Source organism: Perca flavescens, chromosome 17, assembly GCF_004354835.1.
Source record: "Perca flavescens isolate YP-PL-M2 chromosome 17, PFLA_1.0, whole genome shotgun sequence".
NCBI lineage: Eukaryota > Metazoa > Chordata > Actinopteri > Perciformes > Percidae > Perca > Perca flavescens.
The window spans coordinates 16,165,773-16,193,344 of record NC_041347.1 but is presented as its reverse complement, the minus strand read 5'-3'; the positions used below and the strand labels follow the sequence as shown (position 1 = coordinate 16,193,344).

The 27,572-nt window shown below is 38.9% G+C and overlaps 1 protein-coding gene across 4 annotated transcripts; it reads right to left on the bottom strand.

Moving 5' to 3' along the window:
• Positions 1-85: 85 nt before the first annotated feature.
• col21a1 (collagen, type XXI, alpha 1) lies at positions 86-26,381 on the bottom strand. Of its 4 annotated transcripts, none has more exons than XM_028603346.1 (29): positions 26,223-26,381; positions 18,969-19,096; positions 18,202-18,762; positions 17,852-18,017; positions 17,543-17,771; positions 16,413-16,586; positions 14,826-14,903; positions 13,706-13,789; positions 12,438-12,500; positions 11,979-12,032; positions 11,842-11,895; positions 11,678-11,731; positions 8,144-8,197; positions 8,007-8,060; positions 7,870-7,923; positions 7,489-7,542; positions 5,891-5,935; positions 5,734-5,787; positions 5,575-5,628; positions 4,526-4,579; positions 4,274-4,345; positions 3,769-3,804; positions 3,126-3,170; positions 2,212-2,244; positions 1,975-2,121; positions 1,794-1,848; positions 1,520-1,711; positions 1,367-1,444; positions 86-1,257 (listed from the first exon to the last, which is right to left on the bottom strand). In XM_028603346.1, exons 2-29 carry the CDS (start codon positions 19,063-19,065, stop codon positions 1,070-1,072), a joined length of 2,883 nt encoding a protein of 960 aa, XP_028459147.1. In that variant the 5' UTR covers positions 19,066-19,096; positions 26,223-26,381; the 3' UTR covers positions 86-1,069. The 4 variants fall into 4 exon arrangements, with proteins under 4 accessions (XP_028459147.1, XP_028459148.1, XP_028459149.1 ...); XM_028603347.1 differs by having other exon boundaries at positions 16,413-16,583; XM_028603348.1 differs by lacking the exon at positions 18,969-19,096.
• Between the last annotated feature and the right edge of the window lie 1,191 nt (positions 26,382-27,572).

Genomic DNA, 27,572 nt, shown 5'->3' with positions numbered 1-27,572 from the left:
GAAAAAAAGTTTAAAGTAAATTCTGAGAGAACTAGAGATCATAATGTGATGGAGTCCTGGAATAAAGCCAAAGCATGGCCCAAGCTAAGTTCACAAATCATTAAGATGTTTTAATTCTAGTAAAAAAACAAACATTCATACAAAAGTCACCTTAACACAAAATAATAAAATTACAAAAGCTGTTTAGGACACGCCACTGCTGAAATACACAGTTATGACTCTTTTATAAATAACAATAAAATACCTGCTACAGTAATGAAAGGTAAGCCTCAGGAACATAAACAACATCGAATTTGAAATTAAAATGTCATCATGCTCTTTGATGGTGAAACTTTGAATAATAATAATTGGAATAAAATGACATGTAAACTAATGGGTATTGTGATATGGGGGAAGTATTCATTTATCTTGGGTGATACACAATATTAGCTGCTGTAAAGCTGATTTTCATAAAGAGTTTAGTGCTTAACAGTCAGGCTGAATGCTTTGGGGAACACAGGCTTACAGCAGCTTATAATCAGCTACAGGGAATCACAGTCTTGTGCTGAAACATGCCAATTTCACACATAATTTATAGTGAAATAATTCACTGAACATGGAATTTATAGATCTTAGAAGTTGTGTGTTTTTTTAAATGGAAGATCTAGCACCCATCCAATGTGCAGTGAGAATTTAGAGAGTGACATGCAATGAAGCAACACCAGGGGGCAAATGAGAAAATGCACCAGCCACACTGATCCAGAGACATGAGATCTAGACATACATGAAGCACATGAGTTCAAGCTGCTCAGAAGAGAGGTATAAAATGGAGCAAATTATTAATTAATATAGTATTTTTATAACACCATTAAAACCTCAAAGCATGTTAAAGACGTGAATAACAATACAAAATACCAACAGAGAAAATGTGATAGGATCTAGTTCTGCTGAATGTCTGAGATCAAAGGTTTAAGAGGAGGTCCGTTTTGTTTCCACGACAGAGAGAAACTGTAAAGATGAGATCTTCCTGAGAATGGCGGTTTGTTCCACATCAGCTCCAGACTGGTGCCTGCAGTGACGCTGCATTACATCAATAGTTTGGCCCTTTGCTGTAAGGATCCCGCCTCATCATGCTACCGTAGCACATGGATGGATCACACACCCCAGGCTCACCAGGGATGCCAGGATTACCACTTTTACCCTCTGCTCCGTTAAGACCAGGGGATCCAGGCTTACCTGGATGACCTGGCTTACTGTAACCCTGGGGACCCATTGGACCTGTGGAGATAAGCCATGATCGGTCCAAAGGAAATGTACACAGTGGATTAAATATTTTTTAAGTATCCCAGCAAATTAGCTTCCATTCCAAATTAGCCACATTTTTTACCTGGAGGCCCTGGTGGCCCTTGGTCTCCAATGGTGGTTCGACCAGGGCTTCCCTTCTCACCCTTGAAACCCGGTTCTCCTGCAAACACAAGTGTACCTGTTGGAACATCCTGCAAAACAGCTTTAATAACATACTGTAGACTGTAGGTTTTACCTTTCATCCCATCAATACCAGGGTGCCCTGGTCGACCAGGGTGGCCTGGCTGTCCCCTGGAGCCACTAAGTCCAGGAAGTCCCCTGAGTCCCTGGAGCCCAGTTGGACCTGGAGGACCAGGAGATCCAGGCTGGCTTTGACATCTGGTACAGCTACTCTGCTGGTTGCTCAGCAACAATAAAGGCAGCTCAGCTAGGATATTTGACAATAAAAATGTGTCAGACGTGTGATGTAAACACACAGAAACACATCATCTGTCTATATTAATACTCACACTGAAGAATTTCTCTGCAGATTTGGCGAATGTGATTGTCTGACATTTGACTTGCCTGGAATAAAAAGGGATAGATGATATAGATCTGTGCAATCTATTATGTTAGTCAATATCAGATACAGTACAACATCATAATAACCATTATCAACAGTAAAGTTAGCACAATGTGTAGCACACATACAGATCTTCCTTCAGGTCCAGGTGGTCCAGGTGGACCGCTGTCCCCCTGCAGCCCTTGGGGGCCAGGTGGGCCTGACTGACCCGGCTGTCCGGGTCGTCCCATTTGACCTTCTTGACCTCTGTGCCCCGAATCCCCTGCTGTCCCTTTCTGGCAAAAATACCACCCCAGGGTTAGTAATACACACAACAATTCAGGTTGGATAGAGGTACAGTCATTGAAGCATTCAGCTTAACATACCTCTCCTTTTAGTCCCATTGGACCAGTGGAGCCCTGTCAGTGAAAGTCAGGATAAGTCATTTAAAACTAGAAATCACTCAGAGAGCACAAACCTCCTCACGATCCTCAAAGTGTGTTATACTGTAATAACAGAAATCCGCTTCTATTAACATTAAAATGCTCAGGAGACAGGCCAAATCACTTTGTGGATATTTGGAGAATGCCTAAATATTATGGTTTAAATGTTGGTTTAAAAATGTGAAGCAAGTCAGACTTAGGATCACTGAGTGGGTGTCAAGCTGTCGTAGCACCACCTATAGGCTAAATAGCATCACATTCTGCAGTATCATTTTGATATCATCTAAAATTTGGAGTTTGCCTGCATGCCTTCAGAAATTGATTTAAATTAGGCCATGCCTTCAAGATTTTAACAAGGAAGGATCAGTCTAACAGGGTCATACAAATATGTTATGTATACCAAACATGGTTTGGATAAGGAATGGTAAAAAATTTATAAAATAAACTTACTGTACACAAACGTGGGTCTGGCCTATATGGATAGATGAAATATGTATTGCACAAACTTCTTATTACTCCTAATTCCATGAAAAAAATAATGTTGCTGAACCCCACAGTTTTTAAAGATTTAAAATGCTTAACAAATGGCCACATGGTGGCGCTATCCACATTTAAAACTCAGTTACAGTTTCTGAGCTATCTTGCTATGTAAAAGAGAAACAGACATGGACCATTCTTGAGGGAAGTAATAAAAAAGTTTTTGTTGTTTTATATTAATTTGCACATTATATACATATATAATACAAGAATTTAAATACATTCAGTAAAATATCTTAGTGATTTTATTGTGCATTTTTGCATTACTTGTGTCCATTTGTTGAAAGTCTGCATCACAGAAAGCTGATCAAAGAACTCACGTGTTCCCCTGTCCGACCCTGCTCTCCTTTTTCACCCCTCATTCCCTGGTGAGGAAATCATTAGATTAACGTCACGAAAGCATCTGAAATTATTGTTTTGTCGTAGTAATCATGGGTGATAATATGTTTTAAATGCAACACTATGATTACACTTCCTTGTTTCATTTCCAGTGTTGAGTTTGTTGTCATGACATGAAATTGATCCAGTTTAGCGTAATGGAGAAAACCATGCTGGAAGTCAGTACAACAGCAAATATCCGGACACATGATTGTTTTCCAAACCCGTAATCGATATGTGATAAATGGGGCTTTAGTTCCACTGGATTCTTGAAATATATGTATATGTGAAATGAATTAAAGACTATATATTCCTCAACTAATAGACGTACACTACTTACAGTGTAGACTGCCTACACTGTTGAAAACAACCTTCCAACAATTGTTGGATAAGTTTCACACTGAGTTTGATATAACAGATCAATTTATTTTGGACCAGTTTTAATCTGACACCCAGTGGTGATTAGCTACACTCACGTTTATTCAAAGCTCTCAATTTGAGTTATTATTTTAGCATAGTATCACAGAGGTAAACACGATCATAGTACAATCTGCTTAACTAATGTAATTTTGTCTTGTATCTTACCGTCTCTCCTCTTTCACCTGGATTTCCTCTTTGTCCCTGATGAAAAAATAAAGACATGGATTATAACTTTATGGTACATTTAGTAAAAGTAAATTCCAAATGATTTACAGAAAAAAAAATATACATCCTTTTACAGTGAAGACTCACATCTGGCTTATTTTTGTACAAATGTCCAGAAGAGAAAAACAAAAAAAAAACTGATTGTGATGTAAGTCTGTTGAGGTTATGTGATCTGATATATCTGGGAAAAAATCAATACATTTTATGTTTGACCTAGGGGCGTGCACGGTCACAAAAGGCTTGTATCATGTGGACACACCGACAGGTTTGTTGTCATTACTTAGAATTCCTCATGGGGGCTACGCACCATAGCTTTAACCCTGACCTATAAACAACTACAAATTATGAATTGTCATTGTCATAAATCATATATCTGAAGAGATTTCAACTCAATGAAATGGGGAGGAATGACAGTGAATGACAGAAAAATATGTAGTAGCAATACCTTGCTGCCGTTCAGGCCTGGAATGCCCTGGTGCCCCGGCTCACCTGGTCTTCCTGCTTCTCCTGCACTCCCCTTTTATAGTGTTTAAAGAAATTTAACACCAATCATTAAAAATTGAACACCTTTATTTTTATTGTGGATAAACACAGGATTATTCACTAGCAGCTTTATTGCTTCACTGAATTATTACAGCATTTTCAATCAGACATAAAGCCACCTGGTTCCTATTATATTATTTAAATGGGAACATACCACAGGCCCTGGTGTTCCTTGTATACCTGGACTTCCATTTTCACCCTTATTCCCCTTGATTAAGAAATAAAACATGTCTTATATTACAGAAAACATACAATGAAATAACATCCAAACCACATCATATCACTGACTGGACTGCAGTTGGTATTTTCACTTCCTTATCATAATCATAATTAATTTTCATTGATGTGTGCAATAGTTATAGCTTACTTTCAACAAGGTTTCGTTTTTCAGCTTGACGTTTAATTATGTCTAATTGTGTGCTTTCTTTTCCAGTTGAACAAGCCTTGGCAATTGCAGTCTGAAGTTCAGCCATAAAATCAAAGTATTGCCTGCCCATAAACTAGCTTTTCACTTGCCATTTACCAATACACATTGGCTTGTTTAAGGCAGATCAGCTAATGAAAAGTGATTAGGAGACAGAGCGTCCAGACCAGACAAGCCCAGACTGCTTACATTTCCACTTAAATTCCACTGACTAAAGCAGTAGGGCCAGATCATCGCTGAATTTAGCACTGCCGGTGTGGCCAAGAGATCATTACTTGTGCAAGTATAGTTTAAAAAAAAACTGTGACCAAACAAAACATGCAATGCTGCTGACCCAAGCAGCTTTCTATGCATTTCAATGAACTCGTTGGTTAGAAAGCTTCAATGATTTAACCTTATCTAAATTATGTGCACTGCAATGCATGATGTATAGGCTGGATTGTATAGGTCTTGGTATTGTAATGTATGTTTAACTGTTCTTCATTAGGCTTGAACTCAATTTAAATCACGACATGGCTTGGCCTGCAGCATGTCGCCTGCTAATGCCAGCTTGTGTGGTTGGTCTGCAGTATTGACTTTTCAGCCGCAGGGATGCAGAGGGGGATAAACTCACATTTTATTTAGTGCACAGTTTATCCATTTTAAATACTTTATTAAACCATTTTTGTTGACTGTCGGTAAGATAAAAGTCAGTGATTATTTCTGCTAGCTTCATTGTAGCTTTGCATGACAACACTGTTCGCAGAAGCTCAAAGGGGATTTGAGGCATACATGATTACCTTGTTTCCAATTGGTCCTTTTAAACCAGGTGCACCGGGTAAACCCATCTCACCCTGCAGGAGAGTGAAGAAAGTGTTTTGGTAATTTTTCAGATTCAATATTAACACTTTGGTGTTCACTGCACCTACACACATATAGTACAACAGCTGTCAACTTACAGGTGGTCCAGTGGGTCCTGTGAAGCCCCTAGACCCAGGCAAACCAGCTTCCCCCTGAAATGAAAATCATGTTAGTCAAACATTATCACAAAGAATGATGCAAAAGCATTGATCTGTTTATTTTGCACATACAAATACATTAGGAACAGGAGCTCACCTTTTGTCCATTCAGGCCTGCAATTCCTGGCAATCCAGGCATACCCTGGGAACAAGGAAACATATTATACTGTATTGCTGATCAATATATTCAATATGCTAAAAAAGAAAAATTGTCTATCCTTTTTTAATAAAACTGCATGTTTTCATATGCATGCTTCTGAACTGATATTAAAGGCAGCATGAAAGGCTACAGGTTCAGGCTATCCTTCAAAGTGAAATCATTACGTCATTGGGTCAGTAACAATTTTAGCCAATTGCTCAATGAAAAGAAACTGATTGAACTGACATGGTGACAAGTAATGTCTACCAAAATGTTACACTACCCATTTTACAGTTGGCTAGTTATACACAGGAAAAAACGTATTTTTTGGCTTTTTGAAAGAATATCTCATTTCATTTTCTTCTTAAAACTGCCTTGCTCTATGCAGTAGCACAGCACTGTCAGAGGTTTTAATACAAAGTGTACAATCTTTAGATGGATCCTAAGTGCTACAATTGAACTGTGCAAATGTTTTATTTGCTGATGAATGCAATAATAGAAAAAGTAGTTGCTATTTAAATTGCACATAGGAAAAAGAAGGAACGCTGATCCAGCTTTATAAGTAAATGGTTAAATAAATTGAAAGTGTATGTGGCTCAACACATGCAGCAAAACTACCCTGGAATGCCTCTTTAGTTTTTTGTTTTGAAGGTTATTTTCTTCTGAGATAAATGCTTGCAGATGCTTAGTGGTTGCCTCAGACTGCAGTTTGAGTAACATATGTTCTTAGTGTATAGATTTGACAGGCAGGCAGAGAGATAGAAATATAAATAGAGCCACCCAGACACTTACACTCTACCTATAGGTGGAGAAATCCCCGTCTTGGGGCCGACACTGAAGCACTAATTTCATCTTGTTTTAACTTGAGGAAGTACAGCACAAATCCTGTCTTCTTGGATACATCGCTAACTCTATTGTTCTGGTGGGGGGAAAATGGCTTACAGCCTTGTGGAGCAACTGACTCATTTTTTGTAGACCAATCACAAACTGTTGGACAACACTTATAATCATGATCAGTGGGGTGGCTTCCCAGTTGAAACACTTTCTTCCTAAAACAGATTTGCTAGAGCACCACAGAATTCCTTCACTCAGTAACTTTCACTGTCTTTGATTATAGCCTGAGCCCACTTGTTACATAAAGGGGTTATCCTGGGATGAACTACAGGGGGAATACCCCTAATTTAATGGCAGAGGTACTCTCTGTACTGCTGACACTATGTTAACACACTGCAGTCTTACTACAGTAAAACATGTTATGCATGCAAATCTGTGTGATCCATAAACTCAGGTCTTGTACAGTATTTATTTTAATCTTCCGTTACTCACAGTATAATTTCATGTCAGCTACAATTTGTAAACTGTAATGTAAAGTACCACATACATAAATCTCCCCTTCAATTCCTTGCAATCTTAACACAATATGACTGTACATTTCATTCATGCACAATTTGCATCAAATCCTCAACTTCTAGAAGTTCGAGTAGAGATGCAAGAACTCAAACAACCTACAAAATACCAAATATGCATAATGAGTAATATCTTTGTTTACAACTCACAGGATGGCCTTCTCTTCCATCAACACCAGGAATACCACCCTCTCCAGCTTCTCCCTTAATATAATGGAGAAACACAAACATTACATTGACACATCATCATACACATTGCCTTATAATTTGACATGTTATTTTTGGATTTATTAAATAGGTATCTATATAAACTTTGATGTGTACAAAAGTTGTCAAATGGGGTTTGGGAAGAGAGAAGGGAGACACCTATGACTACATTTCCATGGTAGCCAAACGTCAACAACACAACTCTTGGGAACAGCAAAGTCTTTTAAGAATGTGCACACTTATCCAACCTCATGCCTCTATTATTCTCCTAATCCCTGAATGAACTTTGTGACATACTGTTCTGCACTGTCAAAACGAACTGACCTTTTGACCAGGTCTTCCCGGAAGTCCAACCTTTCCATCTCTCCCAGGTAGGCCCTGAAACCACAGAAAAGGATTTTTACACACGATTATAATGGCACATGAGCTCTGGATTCGATTCTGAATTGTTTTATACATACAGGGTCTCCTGGATAACCCGGTGGCCCAGGAGGTCCCACACTTCCTTTTTCTCCCTGAAAACATCATGCCATCCAGTTAAGATTGTTATATTTCCTGTATCATTTTCAGTAGCCATGAGGACTGTCTGCACCCTTACCACTTGACCAGCTTTTCCGGGTAACCCTGCAATTCCTGTGGATCCTATTGAACCCTGAGGAAAGTTAAAAGATTTGAAATGATCATTAGCCGTGACATAATCAAAAATAAACCTTCCATGGCCTAAAATGGCCTGGTTTATCTAAACCTTCAGACGGTGACAAATCTGCCACTCGTTTAACAGGATCATCCATGTTTGTAATAGAGGGAAAACACTTTAACAGATCTTCGTCAGTCAGATCAGGAGGCACAAGTTTAACAGTGTGGGACAGCAGCTCTTTATAGACCCATTCTACATGGTCACAAATATGCAGTCAGTGTTTGACATTAGTCAGAAGGGATCTTGTTTTTCTGGGATAGACAATGAATTTAGCAACTATTTGGCCTGTCACTTAAGGAAGTGACGTGTTTCACTGCGTCATTGTGGCATTTTTAAAATTGCACTGGCTGACCTAAAACTTGACGTTAGTCATGTATCTGTTGAATGGTGCCAAAAATTGGAATGATGCGTCACAGCATTTTCACATTTTCTGAATTAAAACAAGCAACAGCATTTGGAAATACATATTATTTTTCTCCGATTTTGCATTCCATCATTCAATAATATGCTAATCAACTCACAGGGGAACAAATTACTGTACAGCATAAATACCAAAATACATAGATATCACTGGCAGGATCAGGGAGCATTTTTATTGTTGCTTCATTTCCACAAATATTTTGTACATAAAAATAGATTTGAGTCAAAGTGTTGACAGTTTCTTTCTTTCAGTTTGAGCTGAATTACAGGTCCCAGGAACATGTGTTCATGTTCCATTGGTATCAAAAAATATCAAAAATCACTCCAGGTGTGGCCATAACTACAGTTCTGTCAAAGCAAAACAAGCTATGACAAATGTATTTATGAAATGCTGCAGCCAGGGCAGTAAAGGTGCAATCATGGAAGCCAACTGGTAGTGTGTGTGCTTTATTTGTCTTTATGTGGCAGTACATTTGGCTGTTTTGTTGGATTGTGTTGGCAGTAACACTTTGTGTGACAACATGGAGCATAAAACATGAGCAGCTGCTAGCATAGGTAGTGTAAACAGTGACTGGTTTGCATCTCAGGTGTACAGGAGAGATGCGATAAGGAGCTTTCGCTCCCTCCCCAAGCAGAGCTGTGGGTTTCCTATTAGGAACACAGATGTATGTCCAAAGGAATGTGTTAATGAACTACAGAGATCATTAGCACAGACTGGATGGCCACATAATTAGCAATAAAATGTTCCTTCAAAGGTGATGAATGACTGTGGTCATGAACAAGACTGAGAATACACAAACACAGCCACTTTTTGGCAAAATGGCTAACAATCCTTCCTCCTCTTGTGTCCTTGAATTATATACTTCTGACTTAATTTAGCAGACATCTTAGGTTTCCGTTTTCTAGATCCTATGCCAGGAAAATGAGACTACACCCTTGGGTGGTCTTACAATATGGGAACAATTTGGAAAGGTATATGTAAATGTGTTTTATATCCAAAATAAATCTTATAGCCTACTTAACAAGATGAGGATTCCCTTCTAACTTGGTTAGAATTGTTTGTTCTGTGGTGCATGGAGAGTCTTTAGCTTTCCTGGAGTGAATAACACCTCTTGACCCAGACATTAAGGGTATTTAGTAGGCCAAAACTTTTGGAGCGTTTTTACTCGGCCCTGACAGAAATTCGTAGGAGCGATAGGCATCTAAACTTTTTGTATATTGTTTTATACATAGATATAGTGTTAGAAAAATATTTACTTTATTATCTACAGTACTGCCCATTTTTTTTCCTATTTGTAGAATCTATTTGACAAGAGCTTTTCTGTCTTTCTTTGTAAGAAATTATGGAAAATCACCTGCAGTGCACTCCCTTTAGATGCTCATCTCATCATTCATGATGCCTCAGATCATTACACTAATTAGATGTTTTATTATGGGATTTTAAAAGAGCACTTTGACAGACCAGTAAAAGTCATGATACTTTCATCCTGTAAGCGTTACTGGAAATAGGATAAAAAAGATACAGTAAATCCACCTGATCTAAAGCAGTGCAGTCCCCCATTGTGTTCTCCTTTTTGTGTGTGTGGCCAACAAAGTATTTCACCTAATCAAAGAACACTGAGAAGACAGTCCAAGCACTTATAAAAACTTAATTTGATACGTGCTGGATCTGTGAGGGAAACTGTAATAATGGGACAGATGGTATGGGAGGTTTCGCTCCAGGTGCAGACATGTCTGTCTGCAGACAGCTGCGACAGTTTTCGAAATATTATTAACTGCATGAATTGTTCTCTAAGTTCAGCCAACTAGCAGGAACCCCCTGTGGTCACATTGATTACAAGGTAGGATGAAATGACAGAGGTGATGCAATCTAGAGAGGATGCATTACCTCATTGTCCCTGAAAATAATGCTCAACGCAAAATGTTGTTTAGATACACATAAACAAGTTCTGGATAAAGCTGCAGAACTGTCAGGCTTGTGCTCGAGTCTGCTGAGTCTACTGTAGTTGAGGCCTTCATAGCACCCAATAAACACAAACTGCTGGATCATTTGGGCACTGCTTGCTTTTGTTTGACGCTGTGTTTATTCAAAGATTATCGGCAGATTCCTTTGAAGAGTGGATTATTGTATCACGCAGCATTAACTGCATGTATGGTTTGTAATCTGTGTGACTGAACGGTGGGAGAGGCAGTTATTCAGCTGAGGCACCACTCACTGTGGGCTAGTCTGCCTGAAGATAGTGTATTGATTTCTTAACATCCTGATACTTTGAAGGGGTGTTGAGGCTTGGAGAGTCCCACCCTAAATCCTTGAACGCTAAAGAGGTTTAGCTGTCAGGTTTTATCTGATAAAAGAAGATTCATTCACATTCACGCTTTCTCCTGTACAATATAAGGCCATATTGTAAAAGTATTGCACTGAAGCAAAGTTGGTCGCACTGAATTACAAGGTTTAACTTTTAACTGATAGCCATGTAAGACATATAGCCCGCTCTGTGGGGGTGTGCTCTGTTTTGTTACTCTCTATTGATGTCTACTGTCTCTCTAAAAATAAGTGTTTGAGCTTTCTAAGCTGAGGGCAGAGCAAAATTCAGGACATATGAACTCATTTAAAACATCTATGATGGTCCTCGCTCGTACTATCTCTGCAAAGCGCTCTTGACCCACAGTATAGAAGTTGTACTTTTTACTCTCCCTGGGGATCTGGCTTTATATTCATAACATGTGGTTTCTAGAGTGATTGATGCAACGATGTTTAAACGCTTCAAGTTAATGTGTCTAGCAGGGATTTCCTGTTAATCCTACATTTGATCTTATAAAAAGAAGATTTACCTTGAAAATGTAGTGTGTGTTTTGTACTTTTTAACGGTCGCTTGTTTTTTCCACGGAAATCTTTTTTTTTTCTCTCAGCAATTTTACTCACTTTACAATCTTTTAGATAAATAATATTGGACAACATCTGGATAGCGTGTTATCAAGCAGAAATCACCACATTTGAATAATTAACATCTCCACCTTCTCTCCTGGTAGTCCAGGCGATCCTGGTAATCCAGGCACACCCCTCTCACCCTGAAAGAACAGACTTGTGTTACAAAAGTGGTTCTCAGTGGTCACAAATTAGTGCAACAGCATGATAATAAAACCGATTGTGCCACAAATGTGCTTTTTGACCTTCCTACCGAAACACCCGGCCTCCCTTGCTCGCCTTTGTACCCATCTGACCCACGTGGACCCTGACAGAAACAAAGGAAAGCAGCTTTAAATTCTCTAGTCTTGATGCTGGATTTAACGGTAAATTAAGTGAGATTTGCTTTACCTCAACTCCTGTTGGACCTGGCAGCCCTGGACTTCCTCTAATGCCAGGGATACCCTTAAAATAAAAATAAAATAAAAAAAAGACGAGAGATGCACACATTTGGTTTAACATTTGAACCCACCTCAACTGTGTGCATGATTCTAGGCATGCCGTAGAACACGTGGTTAACTTTTGGATGGCTTTCATCACACAAAATCACCACTGTGCTACCACCAGTGGTATAATAATAATAATAATCAGAGATGTTTTTTTATTTAGCCATTGGAATAATAAGTAAATAAGTATATTTACTACTGAAGCAGTCCTGACCACATAGAACTAACAAGCAGAAACTGTCATGCCTTAATGGGTACATTAACTCAATTGGTTTTGGTATTTTCTCAGACGTGGATGCTGCTGTGACAGTGTTGTTGGTGGTTATGATCTGTATGTTTGTATATTGAACTATGTAGTACTCACAGGCTTACCATCAGCACCAGCAGGCCCAGGCAGACCAGGTTTGCCAGTGTTTCCTACTTCTCCCTAAAGAAAGAATACGGTCATTTAATAATGTAAAGCACTAAAGCAAATTCTTTGCATGTCTTTATCTATCGTGCAACCTTAAAGCAGCATAAACAAATCCATGTGGAAACATCTCTGGTAACGATATGCTTTCTCTGGCGTTGATTTAATTTATCTTTTTAAACCATGCTGAGTTAGTTATGTAATGTAAGATGCTCTTGAACACTATGTGGGGTTATAAGGAACATCTGCAAGCCTGCAACGGTCCCAGCATTTTGGATCTATTAGTAAATGTAGTAAAAGCTTTGCTGTGACATTATAAACACAAACATGCCTGAACCCAAGTAGGTTTTATTAACCAAGAGTCTTGTTGCTAATGTAATATCTCTCTGAGGTCCGTGTGTAAAGGCTTTTATGACCGTGGCTGCTATTATTTGGTTGGTACCCCGTGATCAATAAAAGGGAACATGTAGGTTTTATTTCCTATTTTGGTAATTTTCCATTCTAACCTGTGTTTATCTTAAACAGCAGTCTGGTTTGCTTCAAGCAAACAGCACATTAGGATCTTACAAGGCTAACCATAACTTTCCTCACAATGGCAAGCCGCAATTTGCCTAACTGGAGAAAAGAGGCTATTTGGTGCGTCCATAATTTGTTTTCAGCAGGTAACTGTGTGTTTACTGTAAAGGATAAAAGTGGTAAAACCTCCCACACAGCACTGTTAATGGCAAGAAGGAAATCTGTGTTCGCAGACTGTAACGACTGTAGTTGGATTTGACCTATTGGTAAAGTGCAACCTCATGTGTTCATCACGTAATTATCCGACACAGAGAGCAGCATTTAAACATCAACTGGGAATTCAGCAAACATTCCCTCAAGGCTAAGCTGTGAGGAAGAGAAAGTTTGTGCTCCATCATTAGGTCTCTTTGTCACTCCTGAGGTTACACATAAACCAACATTGTTAAAGATTAAATATTGTTATCTTATTTAATCTGAACAGAATACCACTGTTTAAAGTAAATATTTAAGCAACTGTCTGAACACTGAGGAGCTGGACAAGGCTGAGCTATGTTCTCTGATATCTTGCAGCATACAGAGGTACTGTATGTGCATGTTTTTTGCATTCATTTCTGCAGGCACGGTATGTGCTGTATATTAAAAAATCTAAATTACACAAGACAAATAATGAAAGATAATATAAAGAGGCCTTTTTTTAAATAACCAACCTTTATTCCTGGAAGTCCAGGGGGTCCAGGAGGACAAACACAAGGTTCTTGAGTTGGCTCAGTGTAATCAGGACTGTTGGCACACTGTAATGAACCAAACCAAACATACAGAATTATACATATTAGAGCTGCAATTATAAGTCACTCAATTAAGTTGTCGACAGACAGAAAATTATCAGCAACAATTTTAATAACCAGTTAATCATTTGGGGTCATTTTTATAATAAGAAATGCCACAATTATTTGGTTCCCGCTTCTTAAAGGTGAATAATTGTTGGTTTCCTTAGTCTTTTACGATTGTAAATTGAATATCTACGAGTTTTTGACTGTTGCTTGGATATTTAGAAAATGAGTGATCTACTAATTAATGTTCTAATGTTTGTAAAAGTCACAAAATCCAAGGCTGAAACCTGAAAACTCATTATTCATTCAATCTTTGTATATTAACCATTTACATCACAAAAGCTTACCCTACCTGGTGTGTTCAAAAGCCATCTTTTTTTTTTAATCAAATGTCAGCCATCAAAAGGAAATTGATAACTGAACTTTGGGATTCCATTGCAAATAAGCAAATAAAAAGCACACAGAGAGGGGGGCGAAGCACTGGTACACTTGGCAAGAATTTGTAATTTTAGGCTACTCATCCTGTCTCTTTTGATGTTTTCAACCCACATCCTCCCATTAAAAACAGTAATTTGGCTCTGGTTTTGTGGTTATAGCAATTTGGAAGCCAACATAACAATGGGCAACTGCTTCACAAACGCAGTTAGAGCCAGCAGACAATAAAAAAAAAAATGTTTGAAGCTGAGTTACGGGTCCCACTCCAACAAATCGTTTTATGCATACATAAACAGATGTGTCTTGAAATGAATAAGCTGAGTTTACACTACTTACTACTACTACACAATACTATAATACACTGTGCTGATGACTTATAAAGCAAATAAAATCATTTTATGCCATGCAGTATGACGTGTGGAGCTAACTAATGGGGAAATTGTGCGTTTCAGAGCAGAAACAGATGTAGTTGGACAAGGTGAGAAGTAGGTGAGAAGAAGTTATCTTTGTTGCTTTTGGACAAAAAAAACAAGTTCAGAGCCAATCAGACTCTTGTACTTACAACTCCAGGTATTTCACATGCAGTCTCTCGGCTATTCTGCTCGGGGTCACAGTAAATGCGAAGTTTCTGGATTTCAAACTAGATTTAAAAAGAGAAAAAACTCTTGTTAAAAACACAACCTCCACTGCTGGAGACTCCAAACAAGCTAACAAAACAAACATGGGGGTAATTTTGCGACGTTTAGTTTTGGTTTTATCACTGCTTTGCTACTAATGAATCGAAATTGCTATTGTACAACTGTTGAATTGCCCTTACTGGGCACAGAGCAGCTACATGTTGCCAGACCTCCCCCAGTGTTGGAAGCATTCTGCAGCGACGTTACACTATTCCTTCCATTATTTGGTATTTTGTTAATGTTGGTGGTAAAATGGCTCCAGAAAGTCCCATAGACAGTTTCACTTCAGTTACCATGTGAGCAGAAAGATGATCCTGATATATGATTCATTTCATTTCCATTTTGTTTATGATAAAAGGTTTAAACATGATAAGAATGTCTTGTGTGGTCTGTCGGTTCCTGCTAATGTAATGTTGTTTAAAAATTGCATTGTGGCAGGCTACTTTTAAAGGGTCCAATTACAAACATCTGTTTCCAATTACAAGTCTGTTTATCCAGAAGTGATACTCACATTAGTGCATTCACTCTGTTAAATGGCTTAAAACTGCATGATCCATATAACAATGGATCAGTACACACAACAACAAACACCGCCAAGCTGTAGCTCATGTTAATATCCACAGTTATGTGTCAACATACTGGCTAGCATAGAAAATGTAAAAGTAATGAATGAATGATATGTTCTTTCCTTTTTTATGTTTGAACAAAGGATTTTCTGCACTTTCTCCTATTATTTCTTATGGTACTGTATGTAATCCTGTTAATGATTAAGTCATATTTTTCTTTATATACTGTACATTATAATCTACAGTTGTACTGAGGATTTTAGTAAATAAAAACAATGGCTGCATTATTTACATTATTTTACATTACATGTATTTTTTTTAATTGTCCCTCATTTAGGCCACAAATGCAATATTGTCAAACCTGCCTAATTGCTCACATATGTGTCTGAGGTATTTGAAAAGGTCCATTTGTATTGTTTCACATTAAAAAGTGTTACATCATATTAACATTTAGAATAAAAGGACATATTGTGCAGTTATCCTTCTTTTCCATAGCGTTATCATGACATTAAAATGTTATATTATATTATGTATTTGCATTGAAAGCCCTAACTATATAGCCTTCTGCTGAGTAAATTACAACACAGCACAATTATGATTTATTACTAATGCAGCATTTTTGGCACAAAATGTGTCAATTGAGACAAATAAAACAGATTAATAAGACCATGTGGAGAAAAAGGCTCAATTTTGCCAAAGATTTATTATCCGCAAACTTAAGCATGTCTCTCAGGAGGCACCAATAAACTGTGTGATGCTTAAAATATACTGTATATCAGTGCTGTGTTTGCTCAACTACTCATTAAGAAACTTGTTTCCTCTTTAGTAGACGTACTCCCGGATTACTTTTCTGGGAACCAAACATGTATTTCATGCAAACAAGGTTGTTGATGTTAATAAACTTACTGGCACTGTTGTTTCCTTTCTGACATATTTTCCAACTTGGGTTTTTCCATTGATGAAAATACCAACAGGGGGCTCCAAGGATAGGGTTTCAATTTCCAGGTCATCAACGTAAAGAGTAACATCCTCCTCTGTAACCAGCAGCCGCAGCTGGTGCCATTTCTCATCAAACAGCTTCTTTTGTCATAGAAAAAGAAGAGGAAAAGGTCATTAATACAGGGCTGGCAGTGTGCTGATAAAGACATTACAAAAACCTGGAGGGAGTGTGTACATTGGTGTGTACAACTGTTGTCCAGAGCAGGAAGCGGAAGGAGCTCAGTCACTAAACGGGGCAGTTTGATGTGTTAAAACCTCAACAATACAAAGTAGTCATGGCTATAAAGCTTTTATTCAAAATATTGTGGCATCTTAAAGTGAAGACTGTGTGCTTTTGCAGCTTTTGAATAAACTACAGCAAAGATAGTCAATTGGGTGTCAATGTTAGTTTACAATAACTTTGGGGTAGAACAGACATACAATTTAACAGCGCTGAGTAAATGGGGACAAGTAACAACTAGATATACTCTCATCTCATTCATCTAAAACGTTATTACCCAAATCAAGTGCTATTTGTCTTTGATTGTTGTGTTAGATTGACGTCACAGTTATTTGGTCTACAAAAGAGTTCAATTAGTCCTACTTTCTCAAGGGCAAGTTAAGGACACAATCTGCTAATAATGTACAGCTTCTACTTTTGTAAAGGTTGAATAGGCTTCTGAAGCTCTACGAGCTTATGCAAGCTGTCTGGATGTGTGAATACAGTAGAAGGATTAGGATTGATTGGTTACATAACAGGTATTGTGTGTGGTTGAAAGAAAATGTTTAAACCTTCGAGGTGCATTGATTCAAAAGGGTTGTTTTATAATATTTAATAATGAACAGAATAATACAATTTCAATACCACTGATTAACTGTATCATACAGTATGAGCTAAAAGCATTCATGCTGAGAATCAGCATGTTTTCAAAACATTGGGGGACACACAAGAGACAGATAAAATAAGAATGCGCAAACACAGCCACAGAATACATTATGCAACTGTGTAGTACTCTTTAGTAGGACTATTTTAAAGAAATAATACAGTGTTGCTATACCTCTGCTGTATGTTGTGAAAATGTGACCGTTTGAGTTCCACTTGCTGACTCGCTGGTTGTGGTGAACATGACGGTGCGCTTCACACCATTTAGAGTCACCGCCATCTGAGGTTTCCCATCACGTGTCTGTATTCTCCACACGTCCCACTCCTCTATTGCCACTGATCCTTTATACCTCAGTGTGGCCACAAAAACATATGATGGAGGCAGGCCATCAGGAAAAAGGTTCCTAGATGACCAAATGTAAAAGTTAGTCAACTTGTGAATATACTGGTTGTGATGAAGAAAGAATAAAAGCAAGGAGATTACCGTGTAGCTTCACTTAAGTCAACACGAGGTGTCACTTCGTAGGCCTTAGTGCCGTAATATGCCCCTTGTGTCTTTTTTGCTTTTTTAGCCAAATTTAAATGTAACAGAATATCAAAACCCTTCTCGTCACGGGAGTCTACGGGAATTCTTGCTGGACAAACAGTCTCTGCAACAGACAAACACAGTAAAATAGGAAAATAGACAAACATAGGGACAAGTAGAGAATAATGGAGAGGACAAGAGGCAGAGGGACAAATGGAGTAGTCTGAGGTAAAGAGATACCACTAATGCTGTTATAAAAGTAACCTGATAATATTTGAATGGAACAGCACTGATCAGCAGTTGCTTACCTTCACAAAGTTTCTGTCGTATGATCTGTATGATCCTGGAAATACCTTTGTAGTCCTCAACAGAGAAGACGTATGTTGAAAATGGCTTGTTTGCAATGTCATTCAACTCGGTCGCTTCTGTCTCTGACCCAACACCAATTGCAAACAGAATTACTCCTTTTTTCCTTGCTGCCTCCGCCGCTTTCAAAACCTCATCTTGAGACTTCCCATCTGTGAGGACAACAGCAATTCTGGAAACGCCTGATGGGCCGCGCTCAGACAGTCCAAACAGTTTGTCTGTAGCAAATTTAATGGCTGTCCCTGTCCTTGTGTTTCCCCCCATGTACTCAATGGACTCCATCGCTTTGATGAGGTCTTTGGTAGAGGAGTGCTTCCCCAGAGGTATTTCTAAAACGGGGTCATCGCTGTACTGGACGACTCCAACCTGGGTAAACTTCTGTCCAATGTTGAAGCTTGTTGTTATGTTGACAAGCCAACGCTTTACTATTTCAAAATTGACATCTTCAACACTCCACGAGCCATCTAGAATAAAGACCAAATCGCATGGTGCGGTCCTACAACCTGAAGCAGACAGGAAATGAACAATCAGCAGTGTAAAATAATGGTTTCAACAAATCCTATCTAGCTTGATGGAATACATGAAATAACATCTATCACAGTACATGAAACCAGCTTTTCCAGTTTTATGCATTTGATTAATTTTTTTTCTAATGTATGGACAACAAGCATAACAAAGTGTGAGGAAATGAAGACAGAAGCACTCTTACTTCTTAAGTCTTCATCTTGAGCTGCACTAAACAAATGGAGAAGCATGAAGCACAGGCATCTTAAGACACAATGCATGGATGTCGCTTTGTAACCCATTATGCAGCAGTATCAAGTTCCAATTTTGCACCTACAGGGAAAGGGAAAACATGCTTTGTATTGAAGGGAAAAGAAAAAGGACAATGCAAGCATTTGTGACATGTGGTCCTTGTGTTATTCTTGCCTTGACAGACATAATGTCTCAGATTATTGTTTTTCCATTATTGAGATGTTTGGCTGCCATTTATTCTGGCTCATCCCTCTCTCCACAGATTTAAACACAAAACTATCCCACTACCTGCAGTTGCACACTCACAGTGAGTGATTATAAAGGTTGTGTGATACTTTGAGTTACTTGACAAGGATGTTGCCAGGCTCTGCAAAATATTAATTAATTCAAACAATAAATGATTCAAGCGTTGTATACACATGCAAGTTAGCAGTATTTGTGCATTGAGGCAATGTTATCTCTCTGGATAATTCATCAACCTTCAGGAATTTCAAGTAATGACAACAAAACTGTCGCCGCATCCACATGGTACAAGCCTTCCGTAAACACGCACCACCCCCACCCCTCCTCCACACAATTGCTTGTAACAAAGGAGAACACGGAGGATTAAAAAAATTTGAATTATCTTCACTCGATTTTCTGCATGCAAAAGTCGTCGGATGACACCATTTTCTAAACATAGCCATACTGAGAAATACAGAGAGTTGTGTGGAGCTGATAGTCTTAATTAGCTTTGTGTCAACTGATTTGGCAGTGGCTTGAATGAAACGGACGTTCATTAATATCCAAAAAATTATGCACTAAAGCTTTAAGGGTTGGATGAAGATTTAGCTTTGTATGAATGTCTATGACTCAAGCACGGCATCAAGACACATTCACACTGTAATCATTTCTTACATTTTCAAACATTTTCTACAATTACTTTAATGTTACTTGTTGTTATTGGTTAGGTTTTGTGACTCAACAGTTTTACAGCAGGAATTGGACAGGTCTTTATTCACATCAACTGAGCTGTGCATTTTGCAGAATAAGCATTTATAAGTGAATAAGCAAGAGGAATATGCACATACAAGCTGACTTGGTGTAAGCAATACTGTATGCATTACACTTAGGTCAAGGCCCAAGTCAAGCACACAATAGACAGGACAGTCCATTCATTGTTTGTGGTAATTAAAATCTATATACGAATGGTAGAAAATAACAGAGTGGAAGAAATGGCTGCCAAATGTCAAAATAATGGAGAAAGATGTTCCACAAATAATCTGAGACAGAACAAAATAATCTATTTATGGTTTAATCCACAGGTCCAGCAGCATATGTGTATTTCTTATTACACAAAACTGCATTCTTTGATTCGTTGGCCACTTGGGGGCAGTGCAACAACATTGACATATTACCACCTTTTAAAGTTGATATGGCAAACTTGTTAGCAAACAGTTGCTTATTTACATATCCAACATTAGTACTCATTTGGAGTCATGTTACTATCTACCTGGGGAGTGTTAGTCCAATATTCACTCTCTTTTTAGCTCTGTTTTTGGTCTCTACCAACGCCTGAGAAAAATATCTGGCTCTTTAGCTGCTAAATGCTCCAATATGTTCACCAGCTAGTCGCTAACTGTCTGCTGTTTGGTGCTGGGCATGTAGTGTACAGTGGGTTTGTCAGAGCTACTGCTGAAAACAGCTGCAGGCAGCTGTCACAGGGGCTATCAAGTGCAAATCCCATCAACCCATGTTTGCTTTTTCCTAAGTTATAATCACTTCCTACCTCCCACTGCTGGCACAGACACTGCTGTACTACCTACAAATCCCTAATTCACTTACTTGCACTACACAGTTGTACTCTAAGCTCTGCATCCAACCTCCATGCGGCACACTTTATCTCTCCAATCCTGCTGCACAGCCTCAGTACACCTAAGCATTTTCCTTTCAAGCCTCATCCACCACATCCTCACATGTCAGCTTTACTTAATAAACAATTCACTGAACCTCTGACCACAACTGCCCTTAAACCAGTGCTCACTGTTTCCTGTGGGATTATCAGCTGTTTCCTCAAATCTGCTGCCATTTGCCAGCTTCTGCCCACCCTTGGCTTAAATACAACACGCCAGCCCAGAAAAGCTTCAATCCTAGAATTTTCCTCGCTCATGGATAAAACCAATTGTAATACCTTCCTTCCCATCAGTGGATGAAGTAATTTTAACCAGTTACTGTCATGTTCTGTTGAACCACAGTAGCCTATGTCACTAGGCGTGTCATTCTTGGAGTAACATTATTTTAAACCCAGGCAAAATGTTTCAAAAACATTGGCAAGTCTGAACATAAGACATGTTGGGATATTAGTGAAACAATTTGTACATATGATTAATCTCTTTTGGTTTGCTTCAACACCTTTCAACTCCCTCCAGCTCTACTTTTATATTTTCCTAATTTATCCACTGTGTCAGCTCTGCTAAAACAGCCTTCCTCCCCTTGGTGTTTTGCCCTACAACCATTCTTTACTTGAATAAGAAGTAACTTTATTTTTCTTCACAATTGAAATCATACAGTACAATGTAGTGAAATTTAATCTTTGCATTTAACCCATCCTAAGCATTAGGAACAGTGGACAGCCACAGGGCCGACCTGCTCTACCTTTCAGCCACAGCCACTGTCAGAATTACTGACTCAATCTGTAATGATCTTGCTGCATTTGCCCAGCCCTAGTCAATATCTACGACGTTCCACTTCCGGGATTGCTCTCTGCCAGAAATTCCGCCGAATGTCACTCTTTTCGGATGTCCGGTTTTGGTTGTCCCGTTACCTTCCACTTTCTTTGTGTTGTAATTTTAAACTCCGGTCGATTAATGAGGACTATTACTGCTCCTCAGATCTCTGCAGGGTAAATCCAGACAGCTAGCTAGACTATCTGTCCAATCTGAATTTTCAGTTGCACAACTGAAACAACCTTTGAACGTACATGTTCTACCAAAACAAGTTCCTTCCCAATGCTATTTTGCAGCGGCACCGTGGCTCCTCTCAGCGCTTAGCACAACCCAAGGCAATTGTGATTGGTTTAAAGAAATGCCAATAAACCATTCCGGATTGCTGTGTGGACTCGCCAGACCCTCCTCCGCAGCGCTGTGGAGGAAGGTCTGACAATAAGAGACTAGCCCAGCCCTAAAGGCTCCCAACTCTACACCTGCACAGTAACATCCTTGTTGTACGGCTGAGAGCTGACTGTTGGAATGCTTCTCCTACACACCAGGGACTCAAAACAAAGATGTCCAAATATAGCTGATGTCCCAATATAACCTCTGTGTTATGTGATTGTCAGATAAAATGATGGTATTCTAAAGAACCTCATGTAAACTATCTAGATGGTACCTGATCTATCTAGCATAGCTTAACAGTAACTTCTCATACCCAACAATGCACTCAAAAATAACCCATGTGAAGGTTTTCCTTATCTGGAGCCCCCATCAGTAGAAAAGAAATACACTAGCAGTCCATCTATCCATTATCTGTAACCACTTATCCCTTACAGGGTTGCAGGGAGCTGGAGACTTTCCAAGCTGGGGGAGACTATCACAGGGCTCACAATTATACCCAAGGGAAATTTAAAGTTGAGACGATTAATCTAACCTGCATGTCTTTGGACTGTGGGAAGAAGCTGGAGAACCCCGGGAAATCCCACACTAACACGGCTTGGGCCTTCTCTGTGCCCTTCTCCCACGATACCACAGGGAGAACATGCAAACTCCACAGAGAAGACCCAAGCTGGCCACTGGGTTCAGTGCTAACCACTGTACCACCCTACACTAGCAGTTTGTTTTTTTAGATTAAGATTTGGGGTAATTGTGATTATGTTTTTTCTGTGAAATGAGAAGTTCTTTGTACATTTTCAATTTTTTTCCCTTGCCTTCTCTCCTCCCTTGTTGGTCCCTCCCAGCTGAAATGTGAGCAGAGGAGGCAAAGAAGAGGCACAAGGAGAGAGGAGTCGAGGCAACAGGTATTTAACAAAATTAGACATCCATGCTTTGAATATGATGTGTAGCGCAGTTTGTATATTCCAGCTGTGTGTCACGCCTCTTTTGTACGTCGCTGGTGCCAAAAAGACACCTGTGTATCCTCGCTCACAGTTCATCCGGCAAGCCTCCTCTTTCCTTGCTTGTCTCTCCTCAAGATGCATTTTAGGAATTGAGACATACTTCAAGATGGCATGCTGAGATCAATATTTGGGTCACAGGCAGGTGGATGAAGCTTCCTTCCTGAGGCTATTTTGCAGCGGCACTGTGACTCTGCTTGGCGCTTAGAACCGCCCAAGACGATAGTTGGTTTAAAGAAATGCTAATAAACGAGAACATGTTTTTCTCCCATCCCGGATTGCTGTGTGGACTCACCAGACCCTCATGTGACTTAAGGAGAGAGGACATGATGAGGCACAAAATAGAAACATGAGAAGAGCCCTGTGTATCCCAATGTCTTTAGTGATCCTCTGATTTTTCATCTAGAGCCAGCTTTTTGTCCAATACTTTTGTTTTTGACCAAATACCCGCAAAACTAATAACATTCCCATCAGCCTCAGATGTATAAATGCTAATAATTGCATGATTTAATGCAAACATTAGCATGCTAATATGCCAAACTACAATGGTGAACATGGTAAACATTATGCCTGCTAAACATCAGCATGTTGACATTGTCATTGTAAGCATGTTAGCATGCTGACCTTAACATTTCACTGTTCACATTTTAAGCCATTTAAAAAAAAAAGCAAATCTGTTATGTTTCTGGTGACAACAGTCTTGGTTATGCCTTGGCAGCAACTCCGAAATGGCAAACAAATTCCACTGAGATTTGAATGAAGGAATGTCAAGGCAAGTGCAACAAGTGACAAAATGCAGTGTTTGTCCTTTCACATTGGTTAATGTCAGATACATAACAATGGCATTTTAAATACGTGCTATTTACTGTACTTTGTAAGTTTATTTCAGTAACAGGTGAACACTAAAAACATGTAGCATTATAGGAGAGTATAATGATGGTTATGTTCATGCTCATGGAATTAGAGATGAAATGGGATATTAATAAAGAACTCGGTGAAACAATGAAAAGAGTTGTTTACATTGTGCATGTGAGCAGAGGGTAGACATTTTATCATGGGTTGTTTCTGTGGCTGCTCTATCAAATGATCATTTCCAACCCATGAAAGAAAAAAACTGCTGACATCCTTAAAGGAGGCAGTTGCAAATGAAGAGCAGATATGGTGCATACTGTAGAAGAAGCGGGACTTGTGGAAGGAATTTGATAGGAAGCCCCAGACTTTTCACCTTATTCATAGCTATTTCTGATTGTGACACGTAAAGGTCAACAAAACTGTGGCTAGGACATTACCCTTGGCCTCCCAAATGCTTTTATTCCTGCCCAGCCAAAGAGGGGTCACACTCTTTAACATGACTGCATTTTTCCACCATGTAAACTCAGAGTTGAAGTAATACAGTTGAAGGAGGCGTTAAGCTGCCATACTTGTGCAAGCCGTTTGCTTCAGAATTTTTCCCCACTAGAGAGCTGGAGGAGGTTGTTGGAAAACCCCCTCATAGGCAGGGTCCAGCCAGGATGACTTTCCCCTCGACTGACTTTCCCCAAACGGAGTGTTTCTACACCTCTGCTTGAGCCACATGGAATTCATTTACACCAACAGACAGTGAAATTCCAGCTGTGGACTGTGACCAAACACATGTAGTCATGATGAAGGGAAGCAACCTTCACCCAGGAATAAAAACGCACCATTACGCGTGCTATGCTATAATGCGAAGAGTTGTAATGCATGCATAATGTAGCAGAATTACCAGGTGCACTTGTGTTGCAGGTTAGTACCAAACTCCATTTATCTCTGATGTTACTGCGGCAGCGCAGACACTTTCTAGCTCCAAGTTTTGGTGATTGAATGGCAGAATTGTAATGCTGGTATACATATTAAGCAAATCAAAAAGTTTAAAAAACTTCATGGCTGTAAATATAACTATCACATGGAATTCTTTCTAGGTTGAGCCAGTTGTTTGTTGCAATACTTTGCAAACTTAAAAATATTTCTGTGAGACTTAGGTTATTCGCAGTTTAGTTCCAGCTGGAAATGCTGTTCAGGAAGCTGCTGAACAAATGCTTTCTCCCATCTCACCAGATAACATTTCACTTGTTCAGGGTGGGCGACATTGAGTCACACAGATTTTGAAGACACGATCAGACCACAAATTGTGTGCTTAACAAATTATACTTCCCTTCAAATTTGACATCTTTCATTTAGCAGAACCCATAATAAAATGTTTGAATTATTGAACTCTGAAAAAAATAAATGTTTTGTACCTGTACTTCATGTAACTGCATGTTTTAACTCCACTTAAACTGCTGAAGTTATTCTTATCTGCTGTAAAGTTGGCAAAAGGAAGTTGTTCCATTCCAGAAACAACAACTGCTGTTCATGCTGAACAGTTGCCAACTTCAGGGGGATTTATTGCTGCCAAATTCTTCAGGCAACAACGGAAAGCCAAGCCCTATCAGTTGTTCTCCATAGAATCTGTTCAACTAATCCAAAATGTGAAATCATTTCTTGTAAAATGCCAGCCCATAGGAGTGTTATCACTGTCCACTCTCAGATGCTTTCAGATATCTTCTACTCTTCTCATAAATATTATTGTTCTTCATATACATGCAATTCTCCATCTGTAAAAACTGTACAGTACACGCCGTGCACTATGCTTGCACAGATCCAAGGAATATGAAAGAAAAATCCTTTTTTTACGAGAAGTGAAATGGCCAGGAAAAAAAAATATTGAGCTGATTCCATTCATTCTTTGCATGACAGTAGCACAAACAAGGGACTGATAACTGAGCTTAATGTCTTCAATATGCAACTGCGGCTGCACAGACTTGAGGACACAAAAGCAAAAGTTGACAGTTACTATTCTGAACACATCATAACACACGGCATACTGAAAATAAATTAAATACACTAAAATCCGCCCAACAGGTTCACTTTAATGACCCAAAATTGCATCTATAGATTCTAATACTCTACTTTCTACTGGTAAAATGAATATGACAGTTGCATCTTTGTGCATAAACACTCTACACTGCATAAACTTCTAACTGCAAAACTGAAAATTCTAAAACTTAGAAATACAATAAGTTGCCTCACAAAAATTACACAAAGTAAGCGCAAAGTTACCGGTAAGTGTCCAAGCCCTTGTGTGAATTCCTGTTAATCCTCTCATTGAGAGCCAGTGATCAATACTGTTCACAGCCCTGGTTTTACACAAACTGGATTTAGAGAGAAGTGCACATGTTTCTCTGCTGAATGAACGCCTGCCCTTTCCAGCAGCTCTCTCTGTCTCCTCTGTTTCTGTCCTTCTTCCTCTCCACCCGCCCCCCACCCACCCCATCCTCACTCCGGACTTTTACTGGCCTACAGCCACCATCAATTACCATGGGTGGAAAGAGAAGCAGATAAGGAGAGCATGAAATAGTGAAGCAGACAGCCCATCTCTGACAGTCCAAAAGGAAAATAAGAGTAATGAGCACAGCCTCCTTCCAAGTGTTGAGGGTTTGGATCGCGTGTTGCTAGGGGCATAACCAGAGAACATGGAGTTTTCTGGATGCGGGACAAGTACCAGATCAGCCTACAAGTCTTATTATACTGAGACACATACTGTATACTGTACTGTTCATGGTGCCTCAAGTGCTCAGCAATGCATTATACTACTCCTTTTTGAATTCCACTTCATCACCCAAATGGACAGCAAATTAGGTTCTTACAAGTCAGCATAGAATAAGGTGTGAAAAACTACTGCAGTGCTTTTTCTGCACAAACAGCTGGAAGTCGTTAGAAATGCAGAAGTGAATCTGCTATGTGTAGAGCAGGCAGATCTCGGTTTGATCCAATCCAACAAGTCGTATCATGTTTGTACTCAGTGTCAGCCTGCTCTGCATCAACACAGAGCAGCCTCAGTCTTTGCAGGCTCTCTTAAAGGCTCCAAAAAGCCTGATCTTGTACTGAACTCTCTATTGTACAACAACATTTTATTCAGTTTTAAATGAAAAGAAAGATTTGTTGCTAACTATAGTGCAGTACAGAAGAGTATATAAGATTGATGTTCTCATATGATTGTCTATCATATGATGATTGATAATATTATTATGAGGAGATTTTGTACTTTTAATATTTTATACACAATACACATCGTCATCTTATAAAATCATGCATTGTTATAAAATACTGACCAGCTACAGCATTAACTTGCTCCTTACATAATAATAATAATAATAATAATAATAATAATAATAATAATAATAATAATAATAATCCAATACTATAAAATATGTAACAATATAACACAGCTGAAGGGGGCCGTTCTCCACAAAAAGCACTTTTGTTTTAATACTTTAATTCGATTTTGTCACTAATACGTTTATACTTTTGTTTTTAAATGCAGGAATTTTACTTACAGTGTTTTTAAATTGGATATTTCTACTTTCACTTAGAGAGAACATCGTTTTCTACTACTGCCTAGAGGGTACA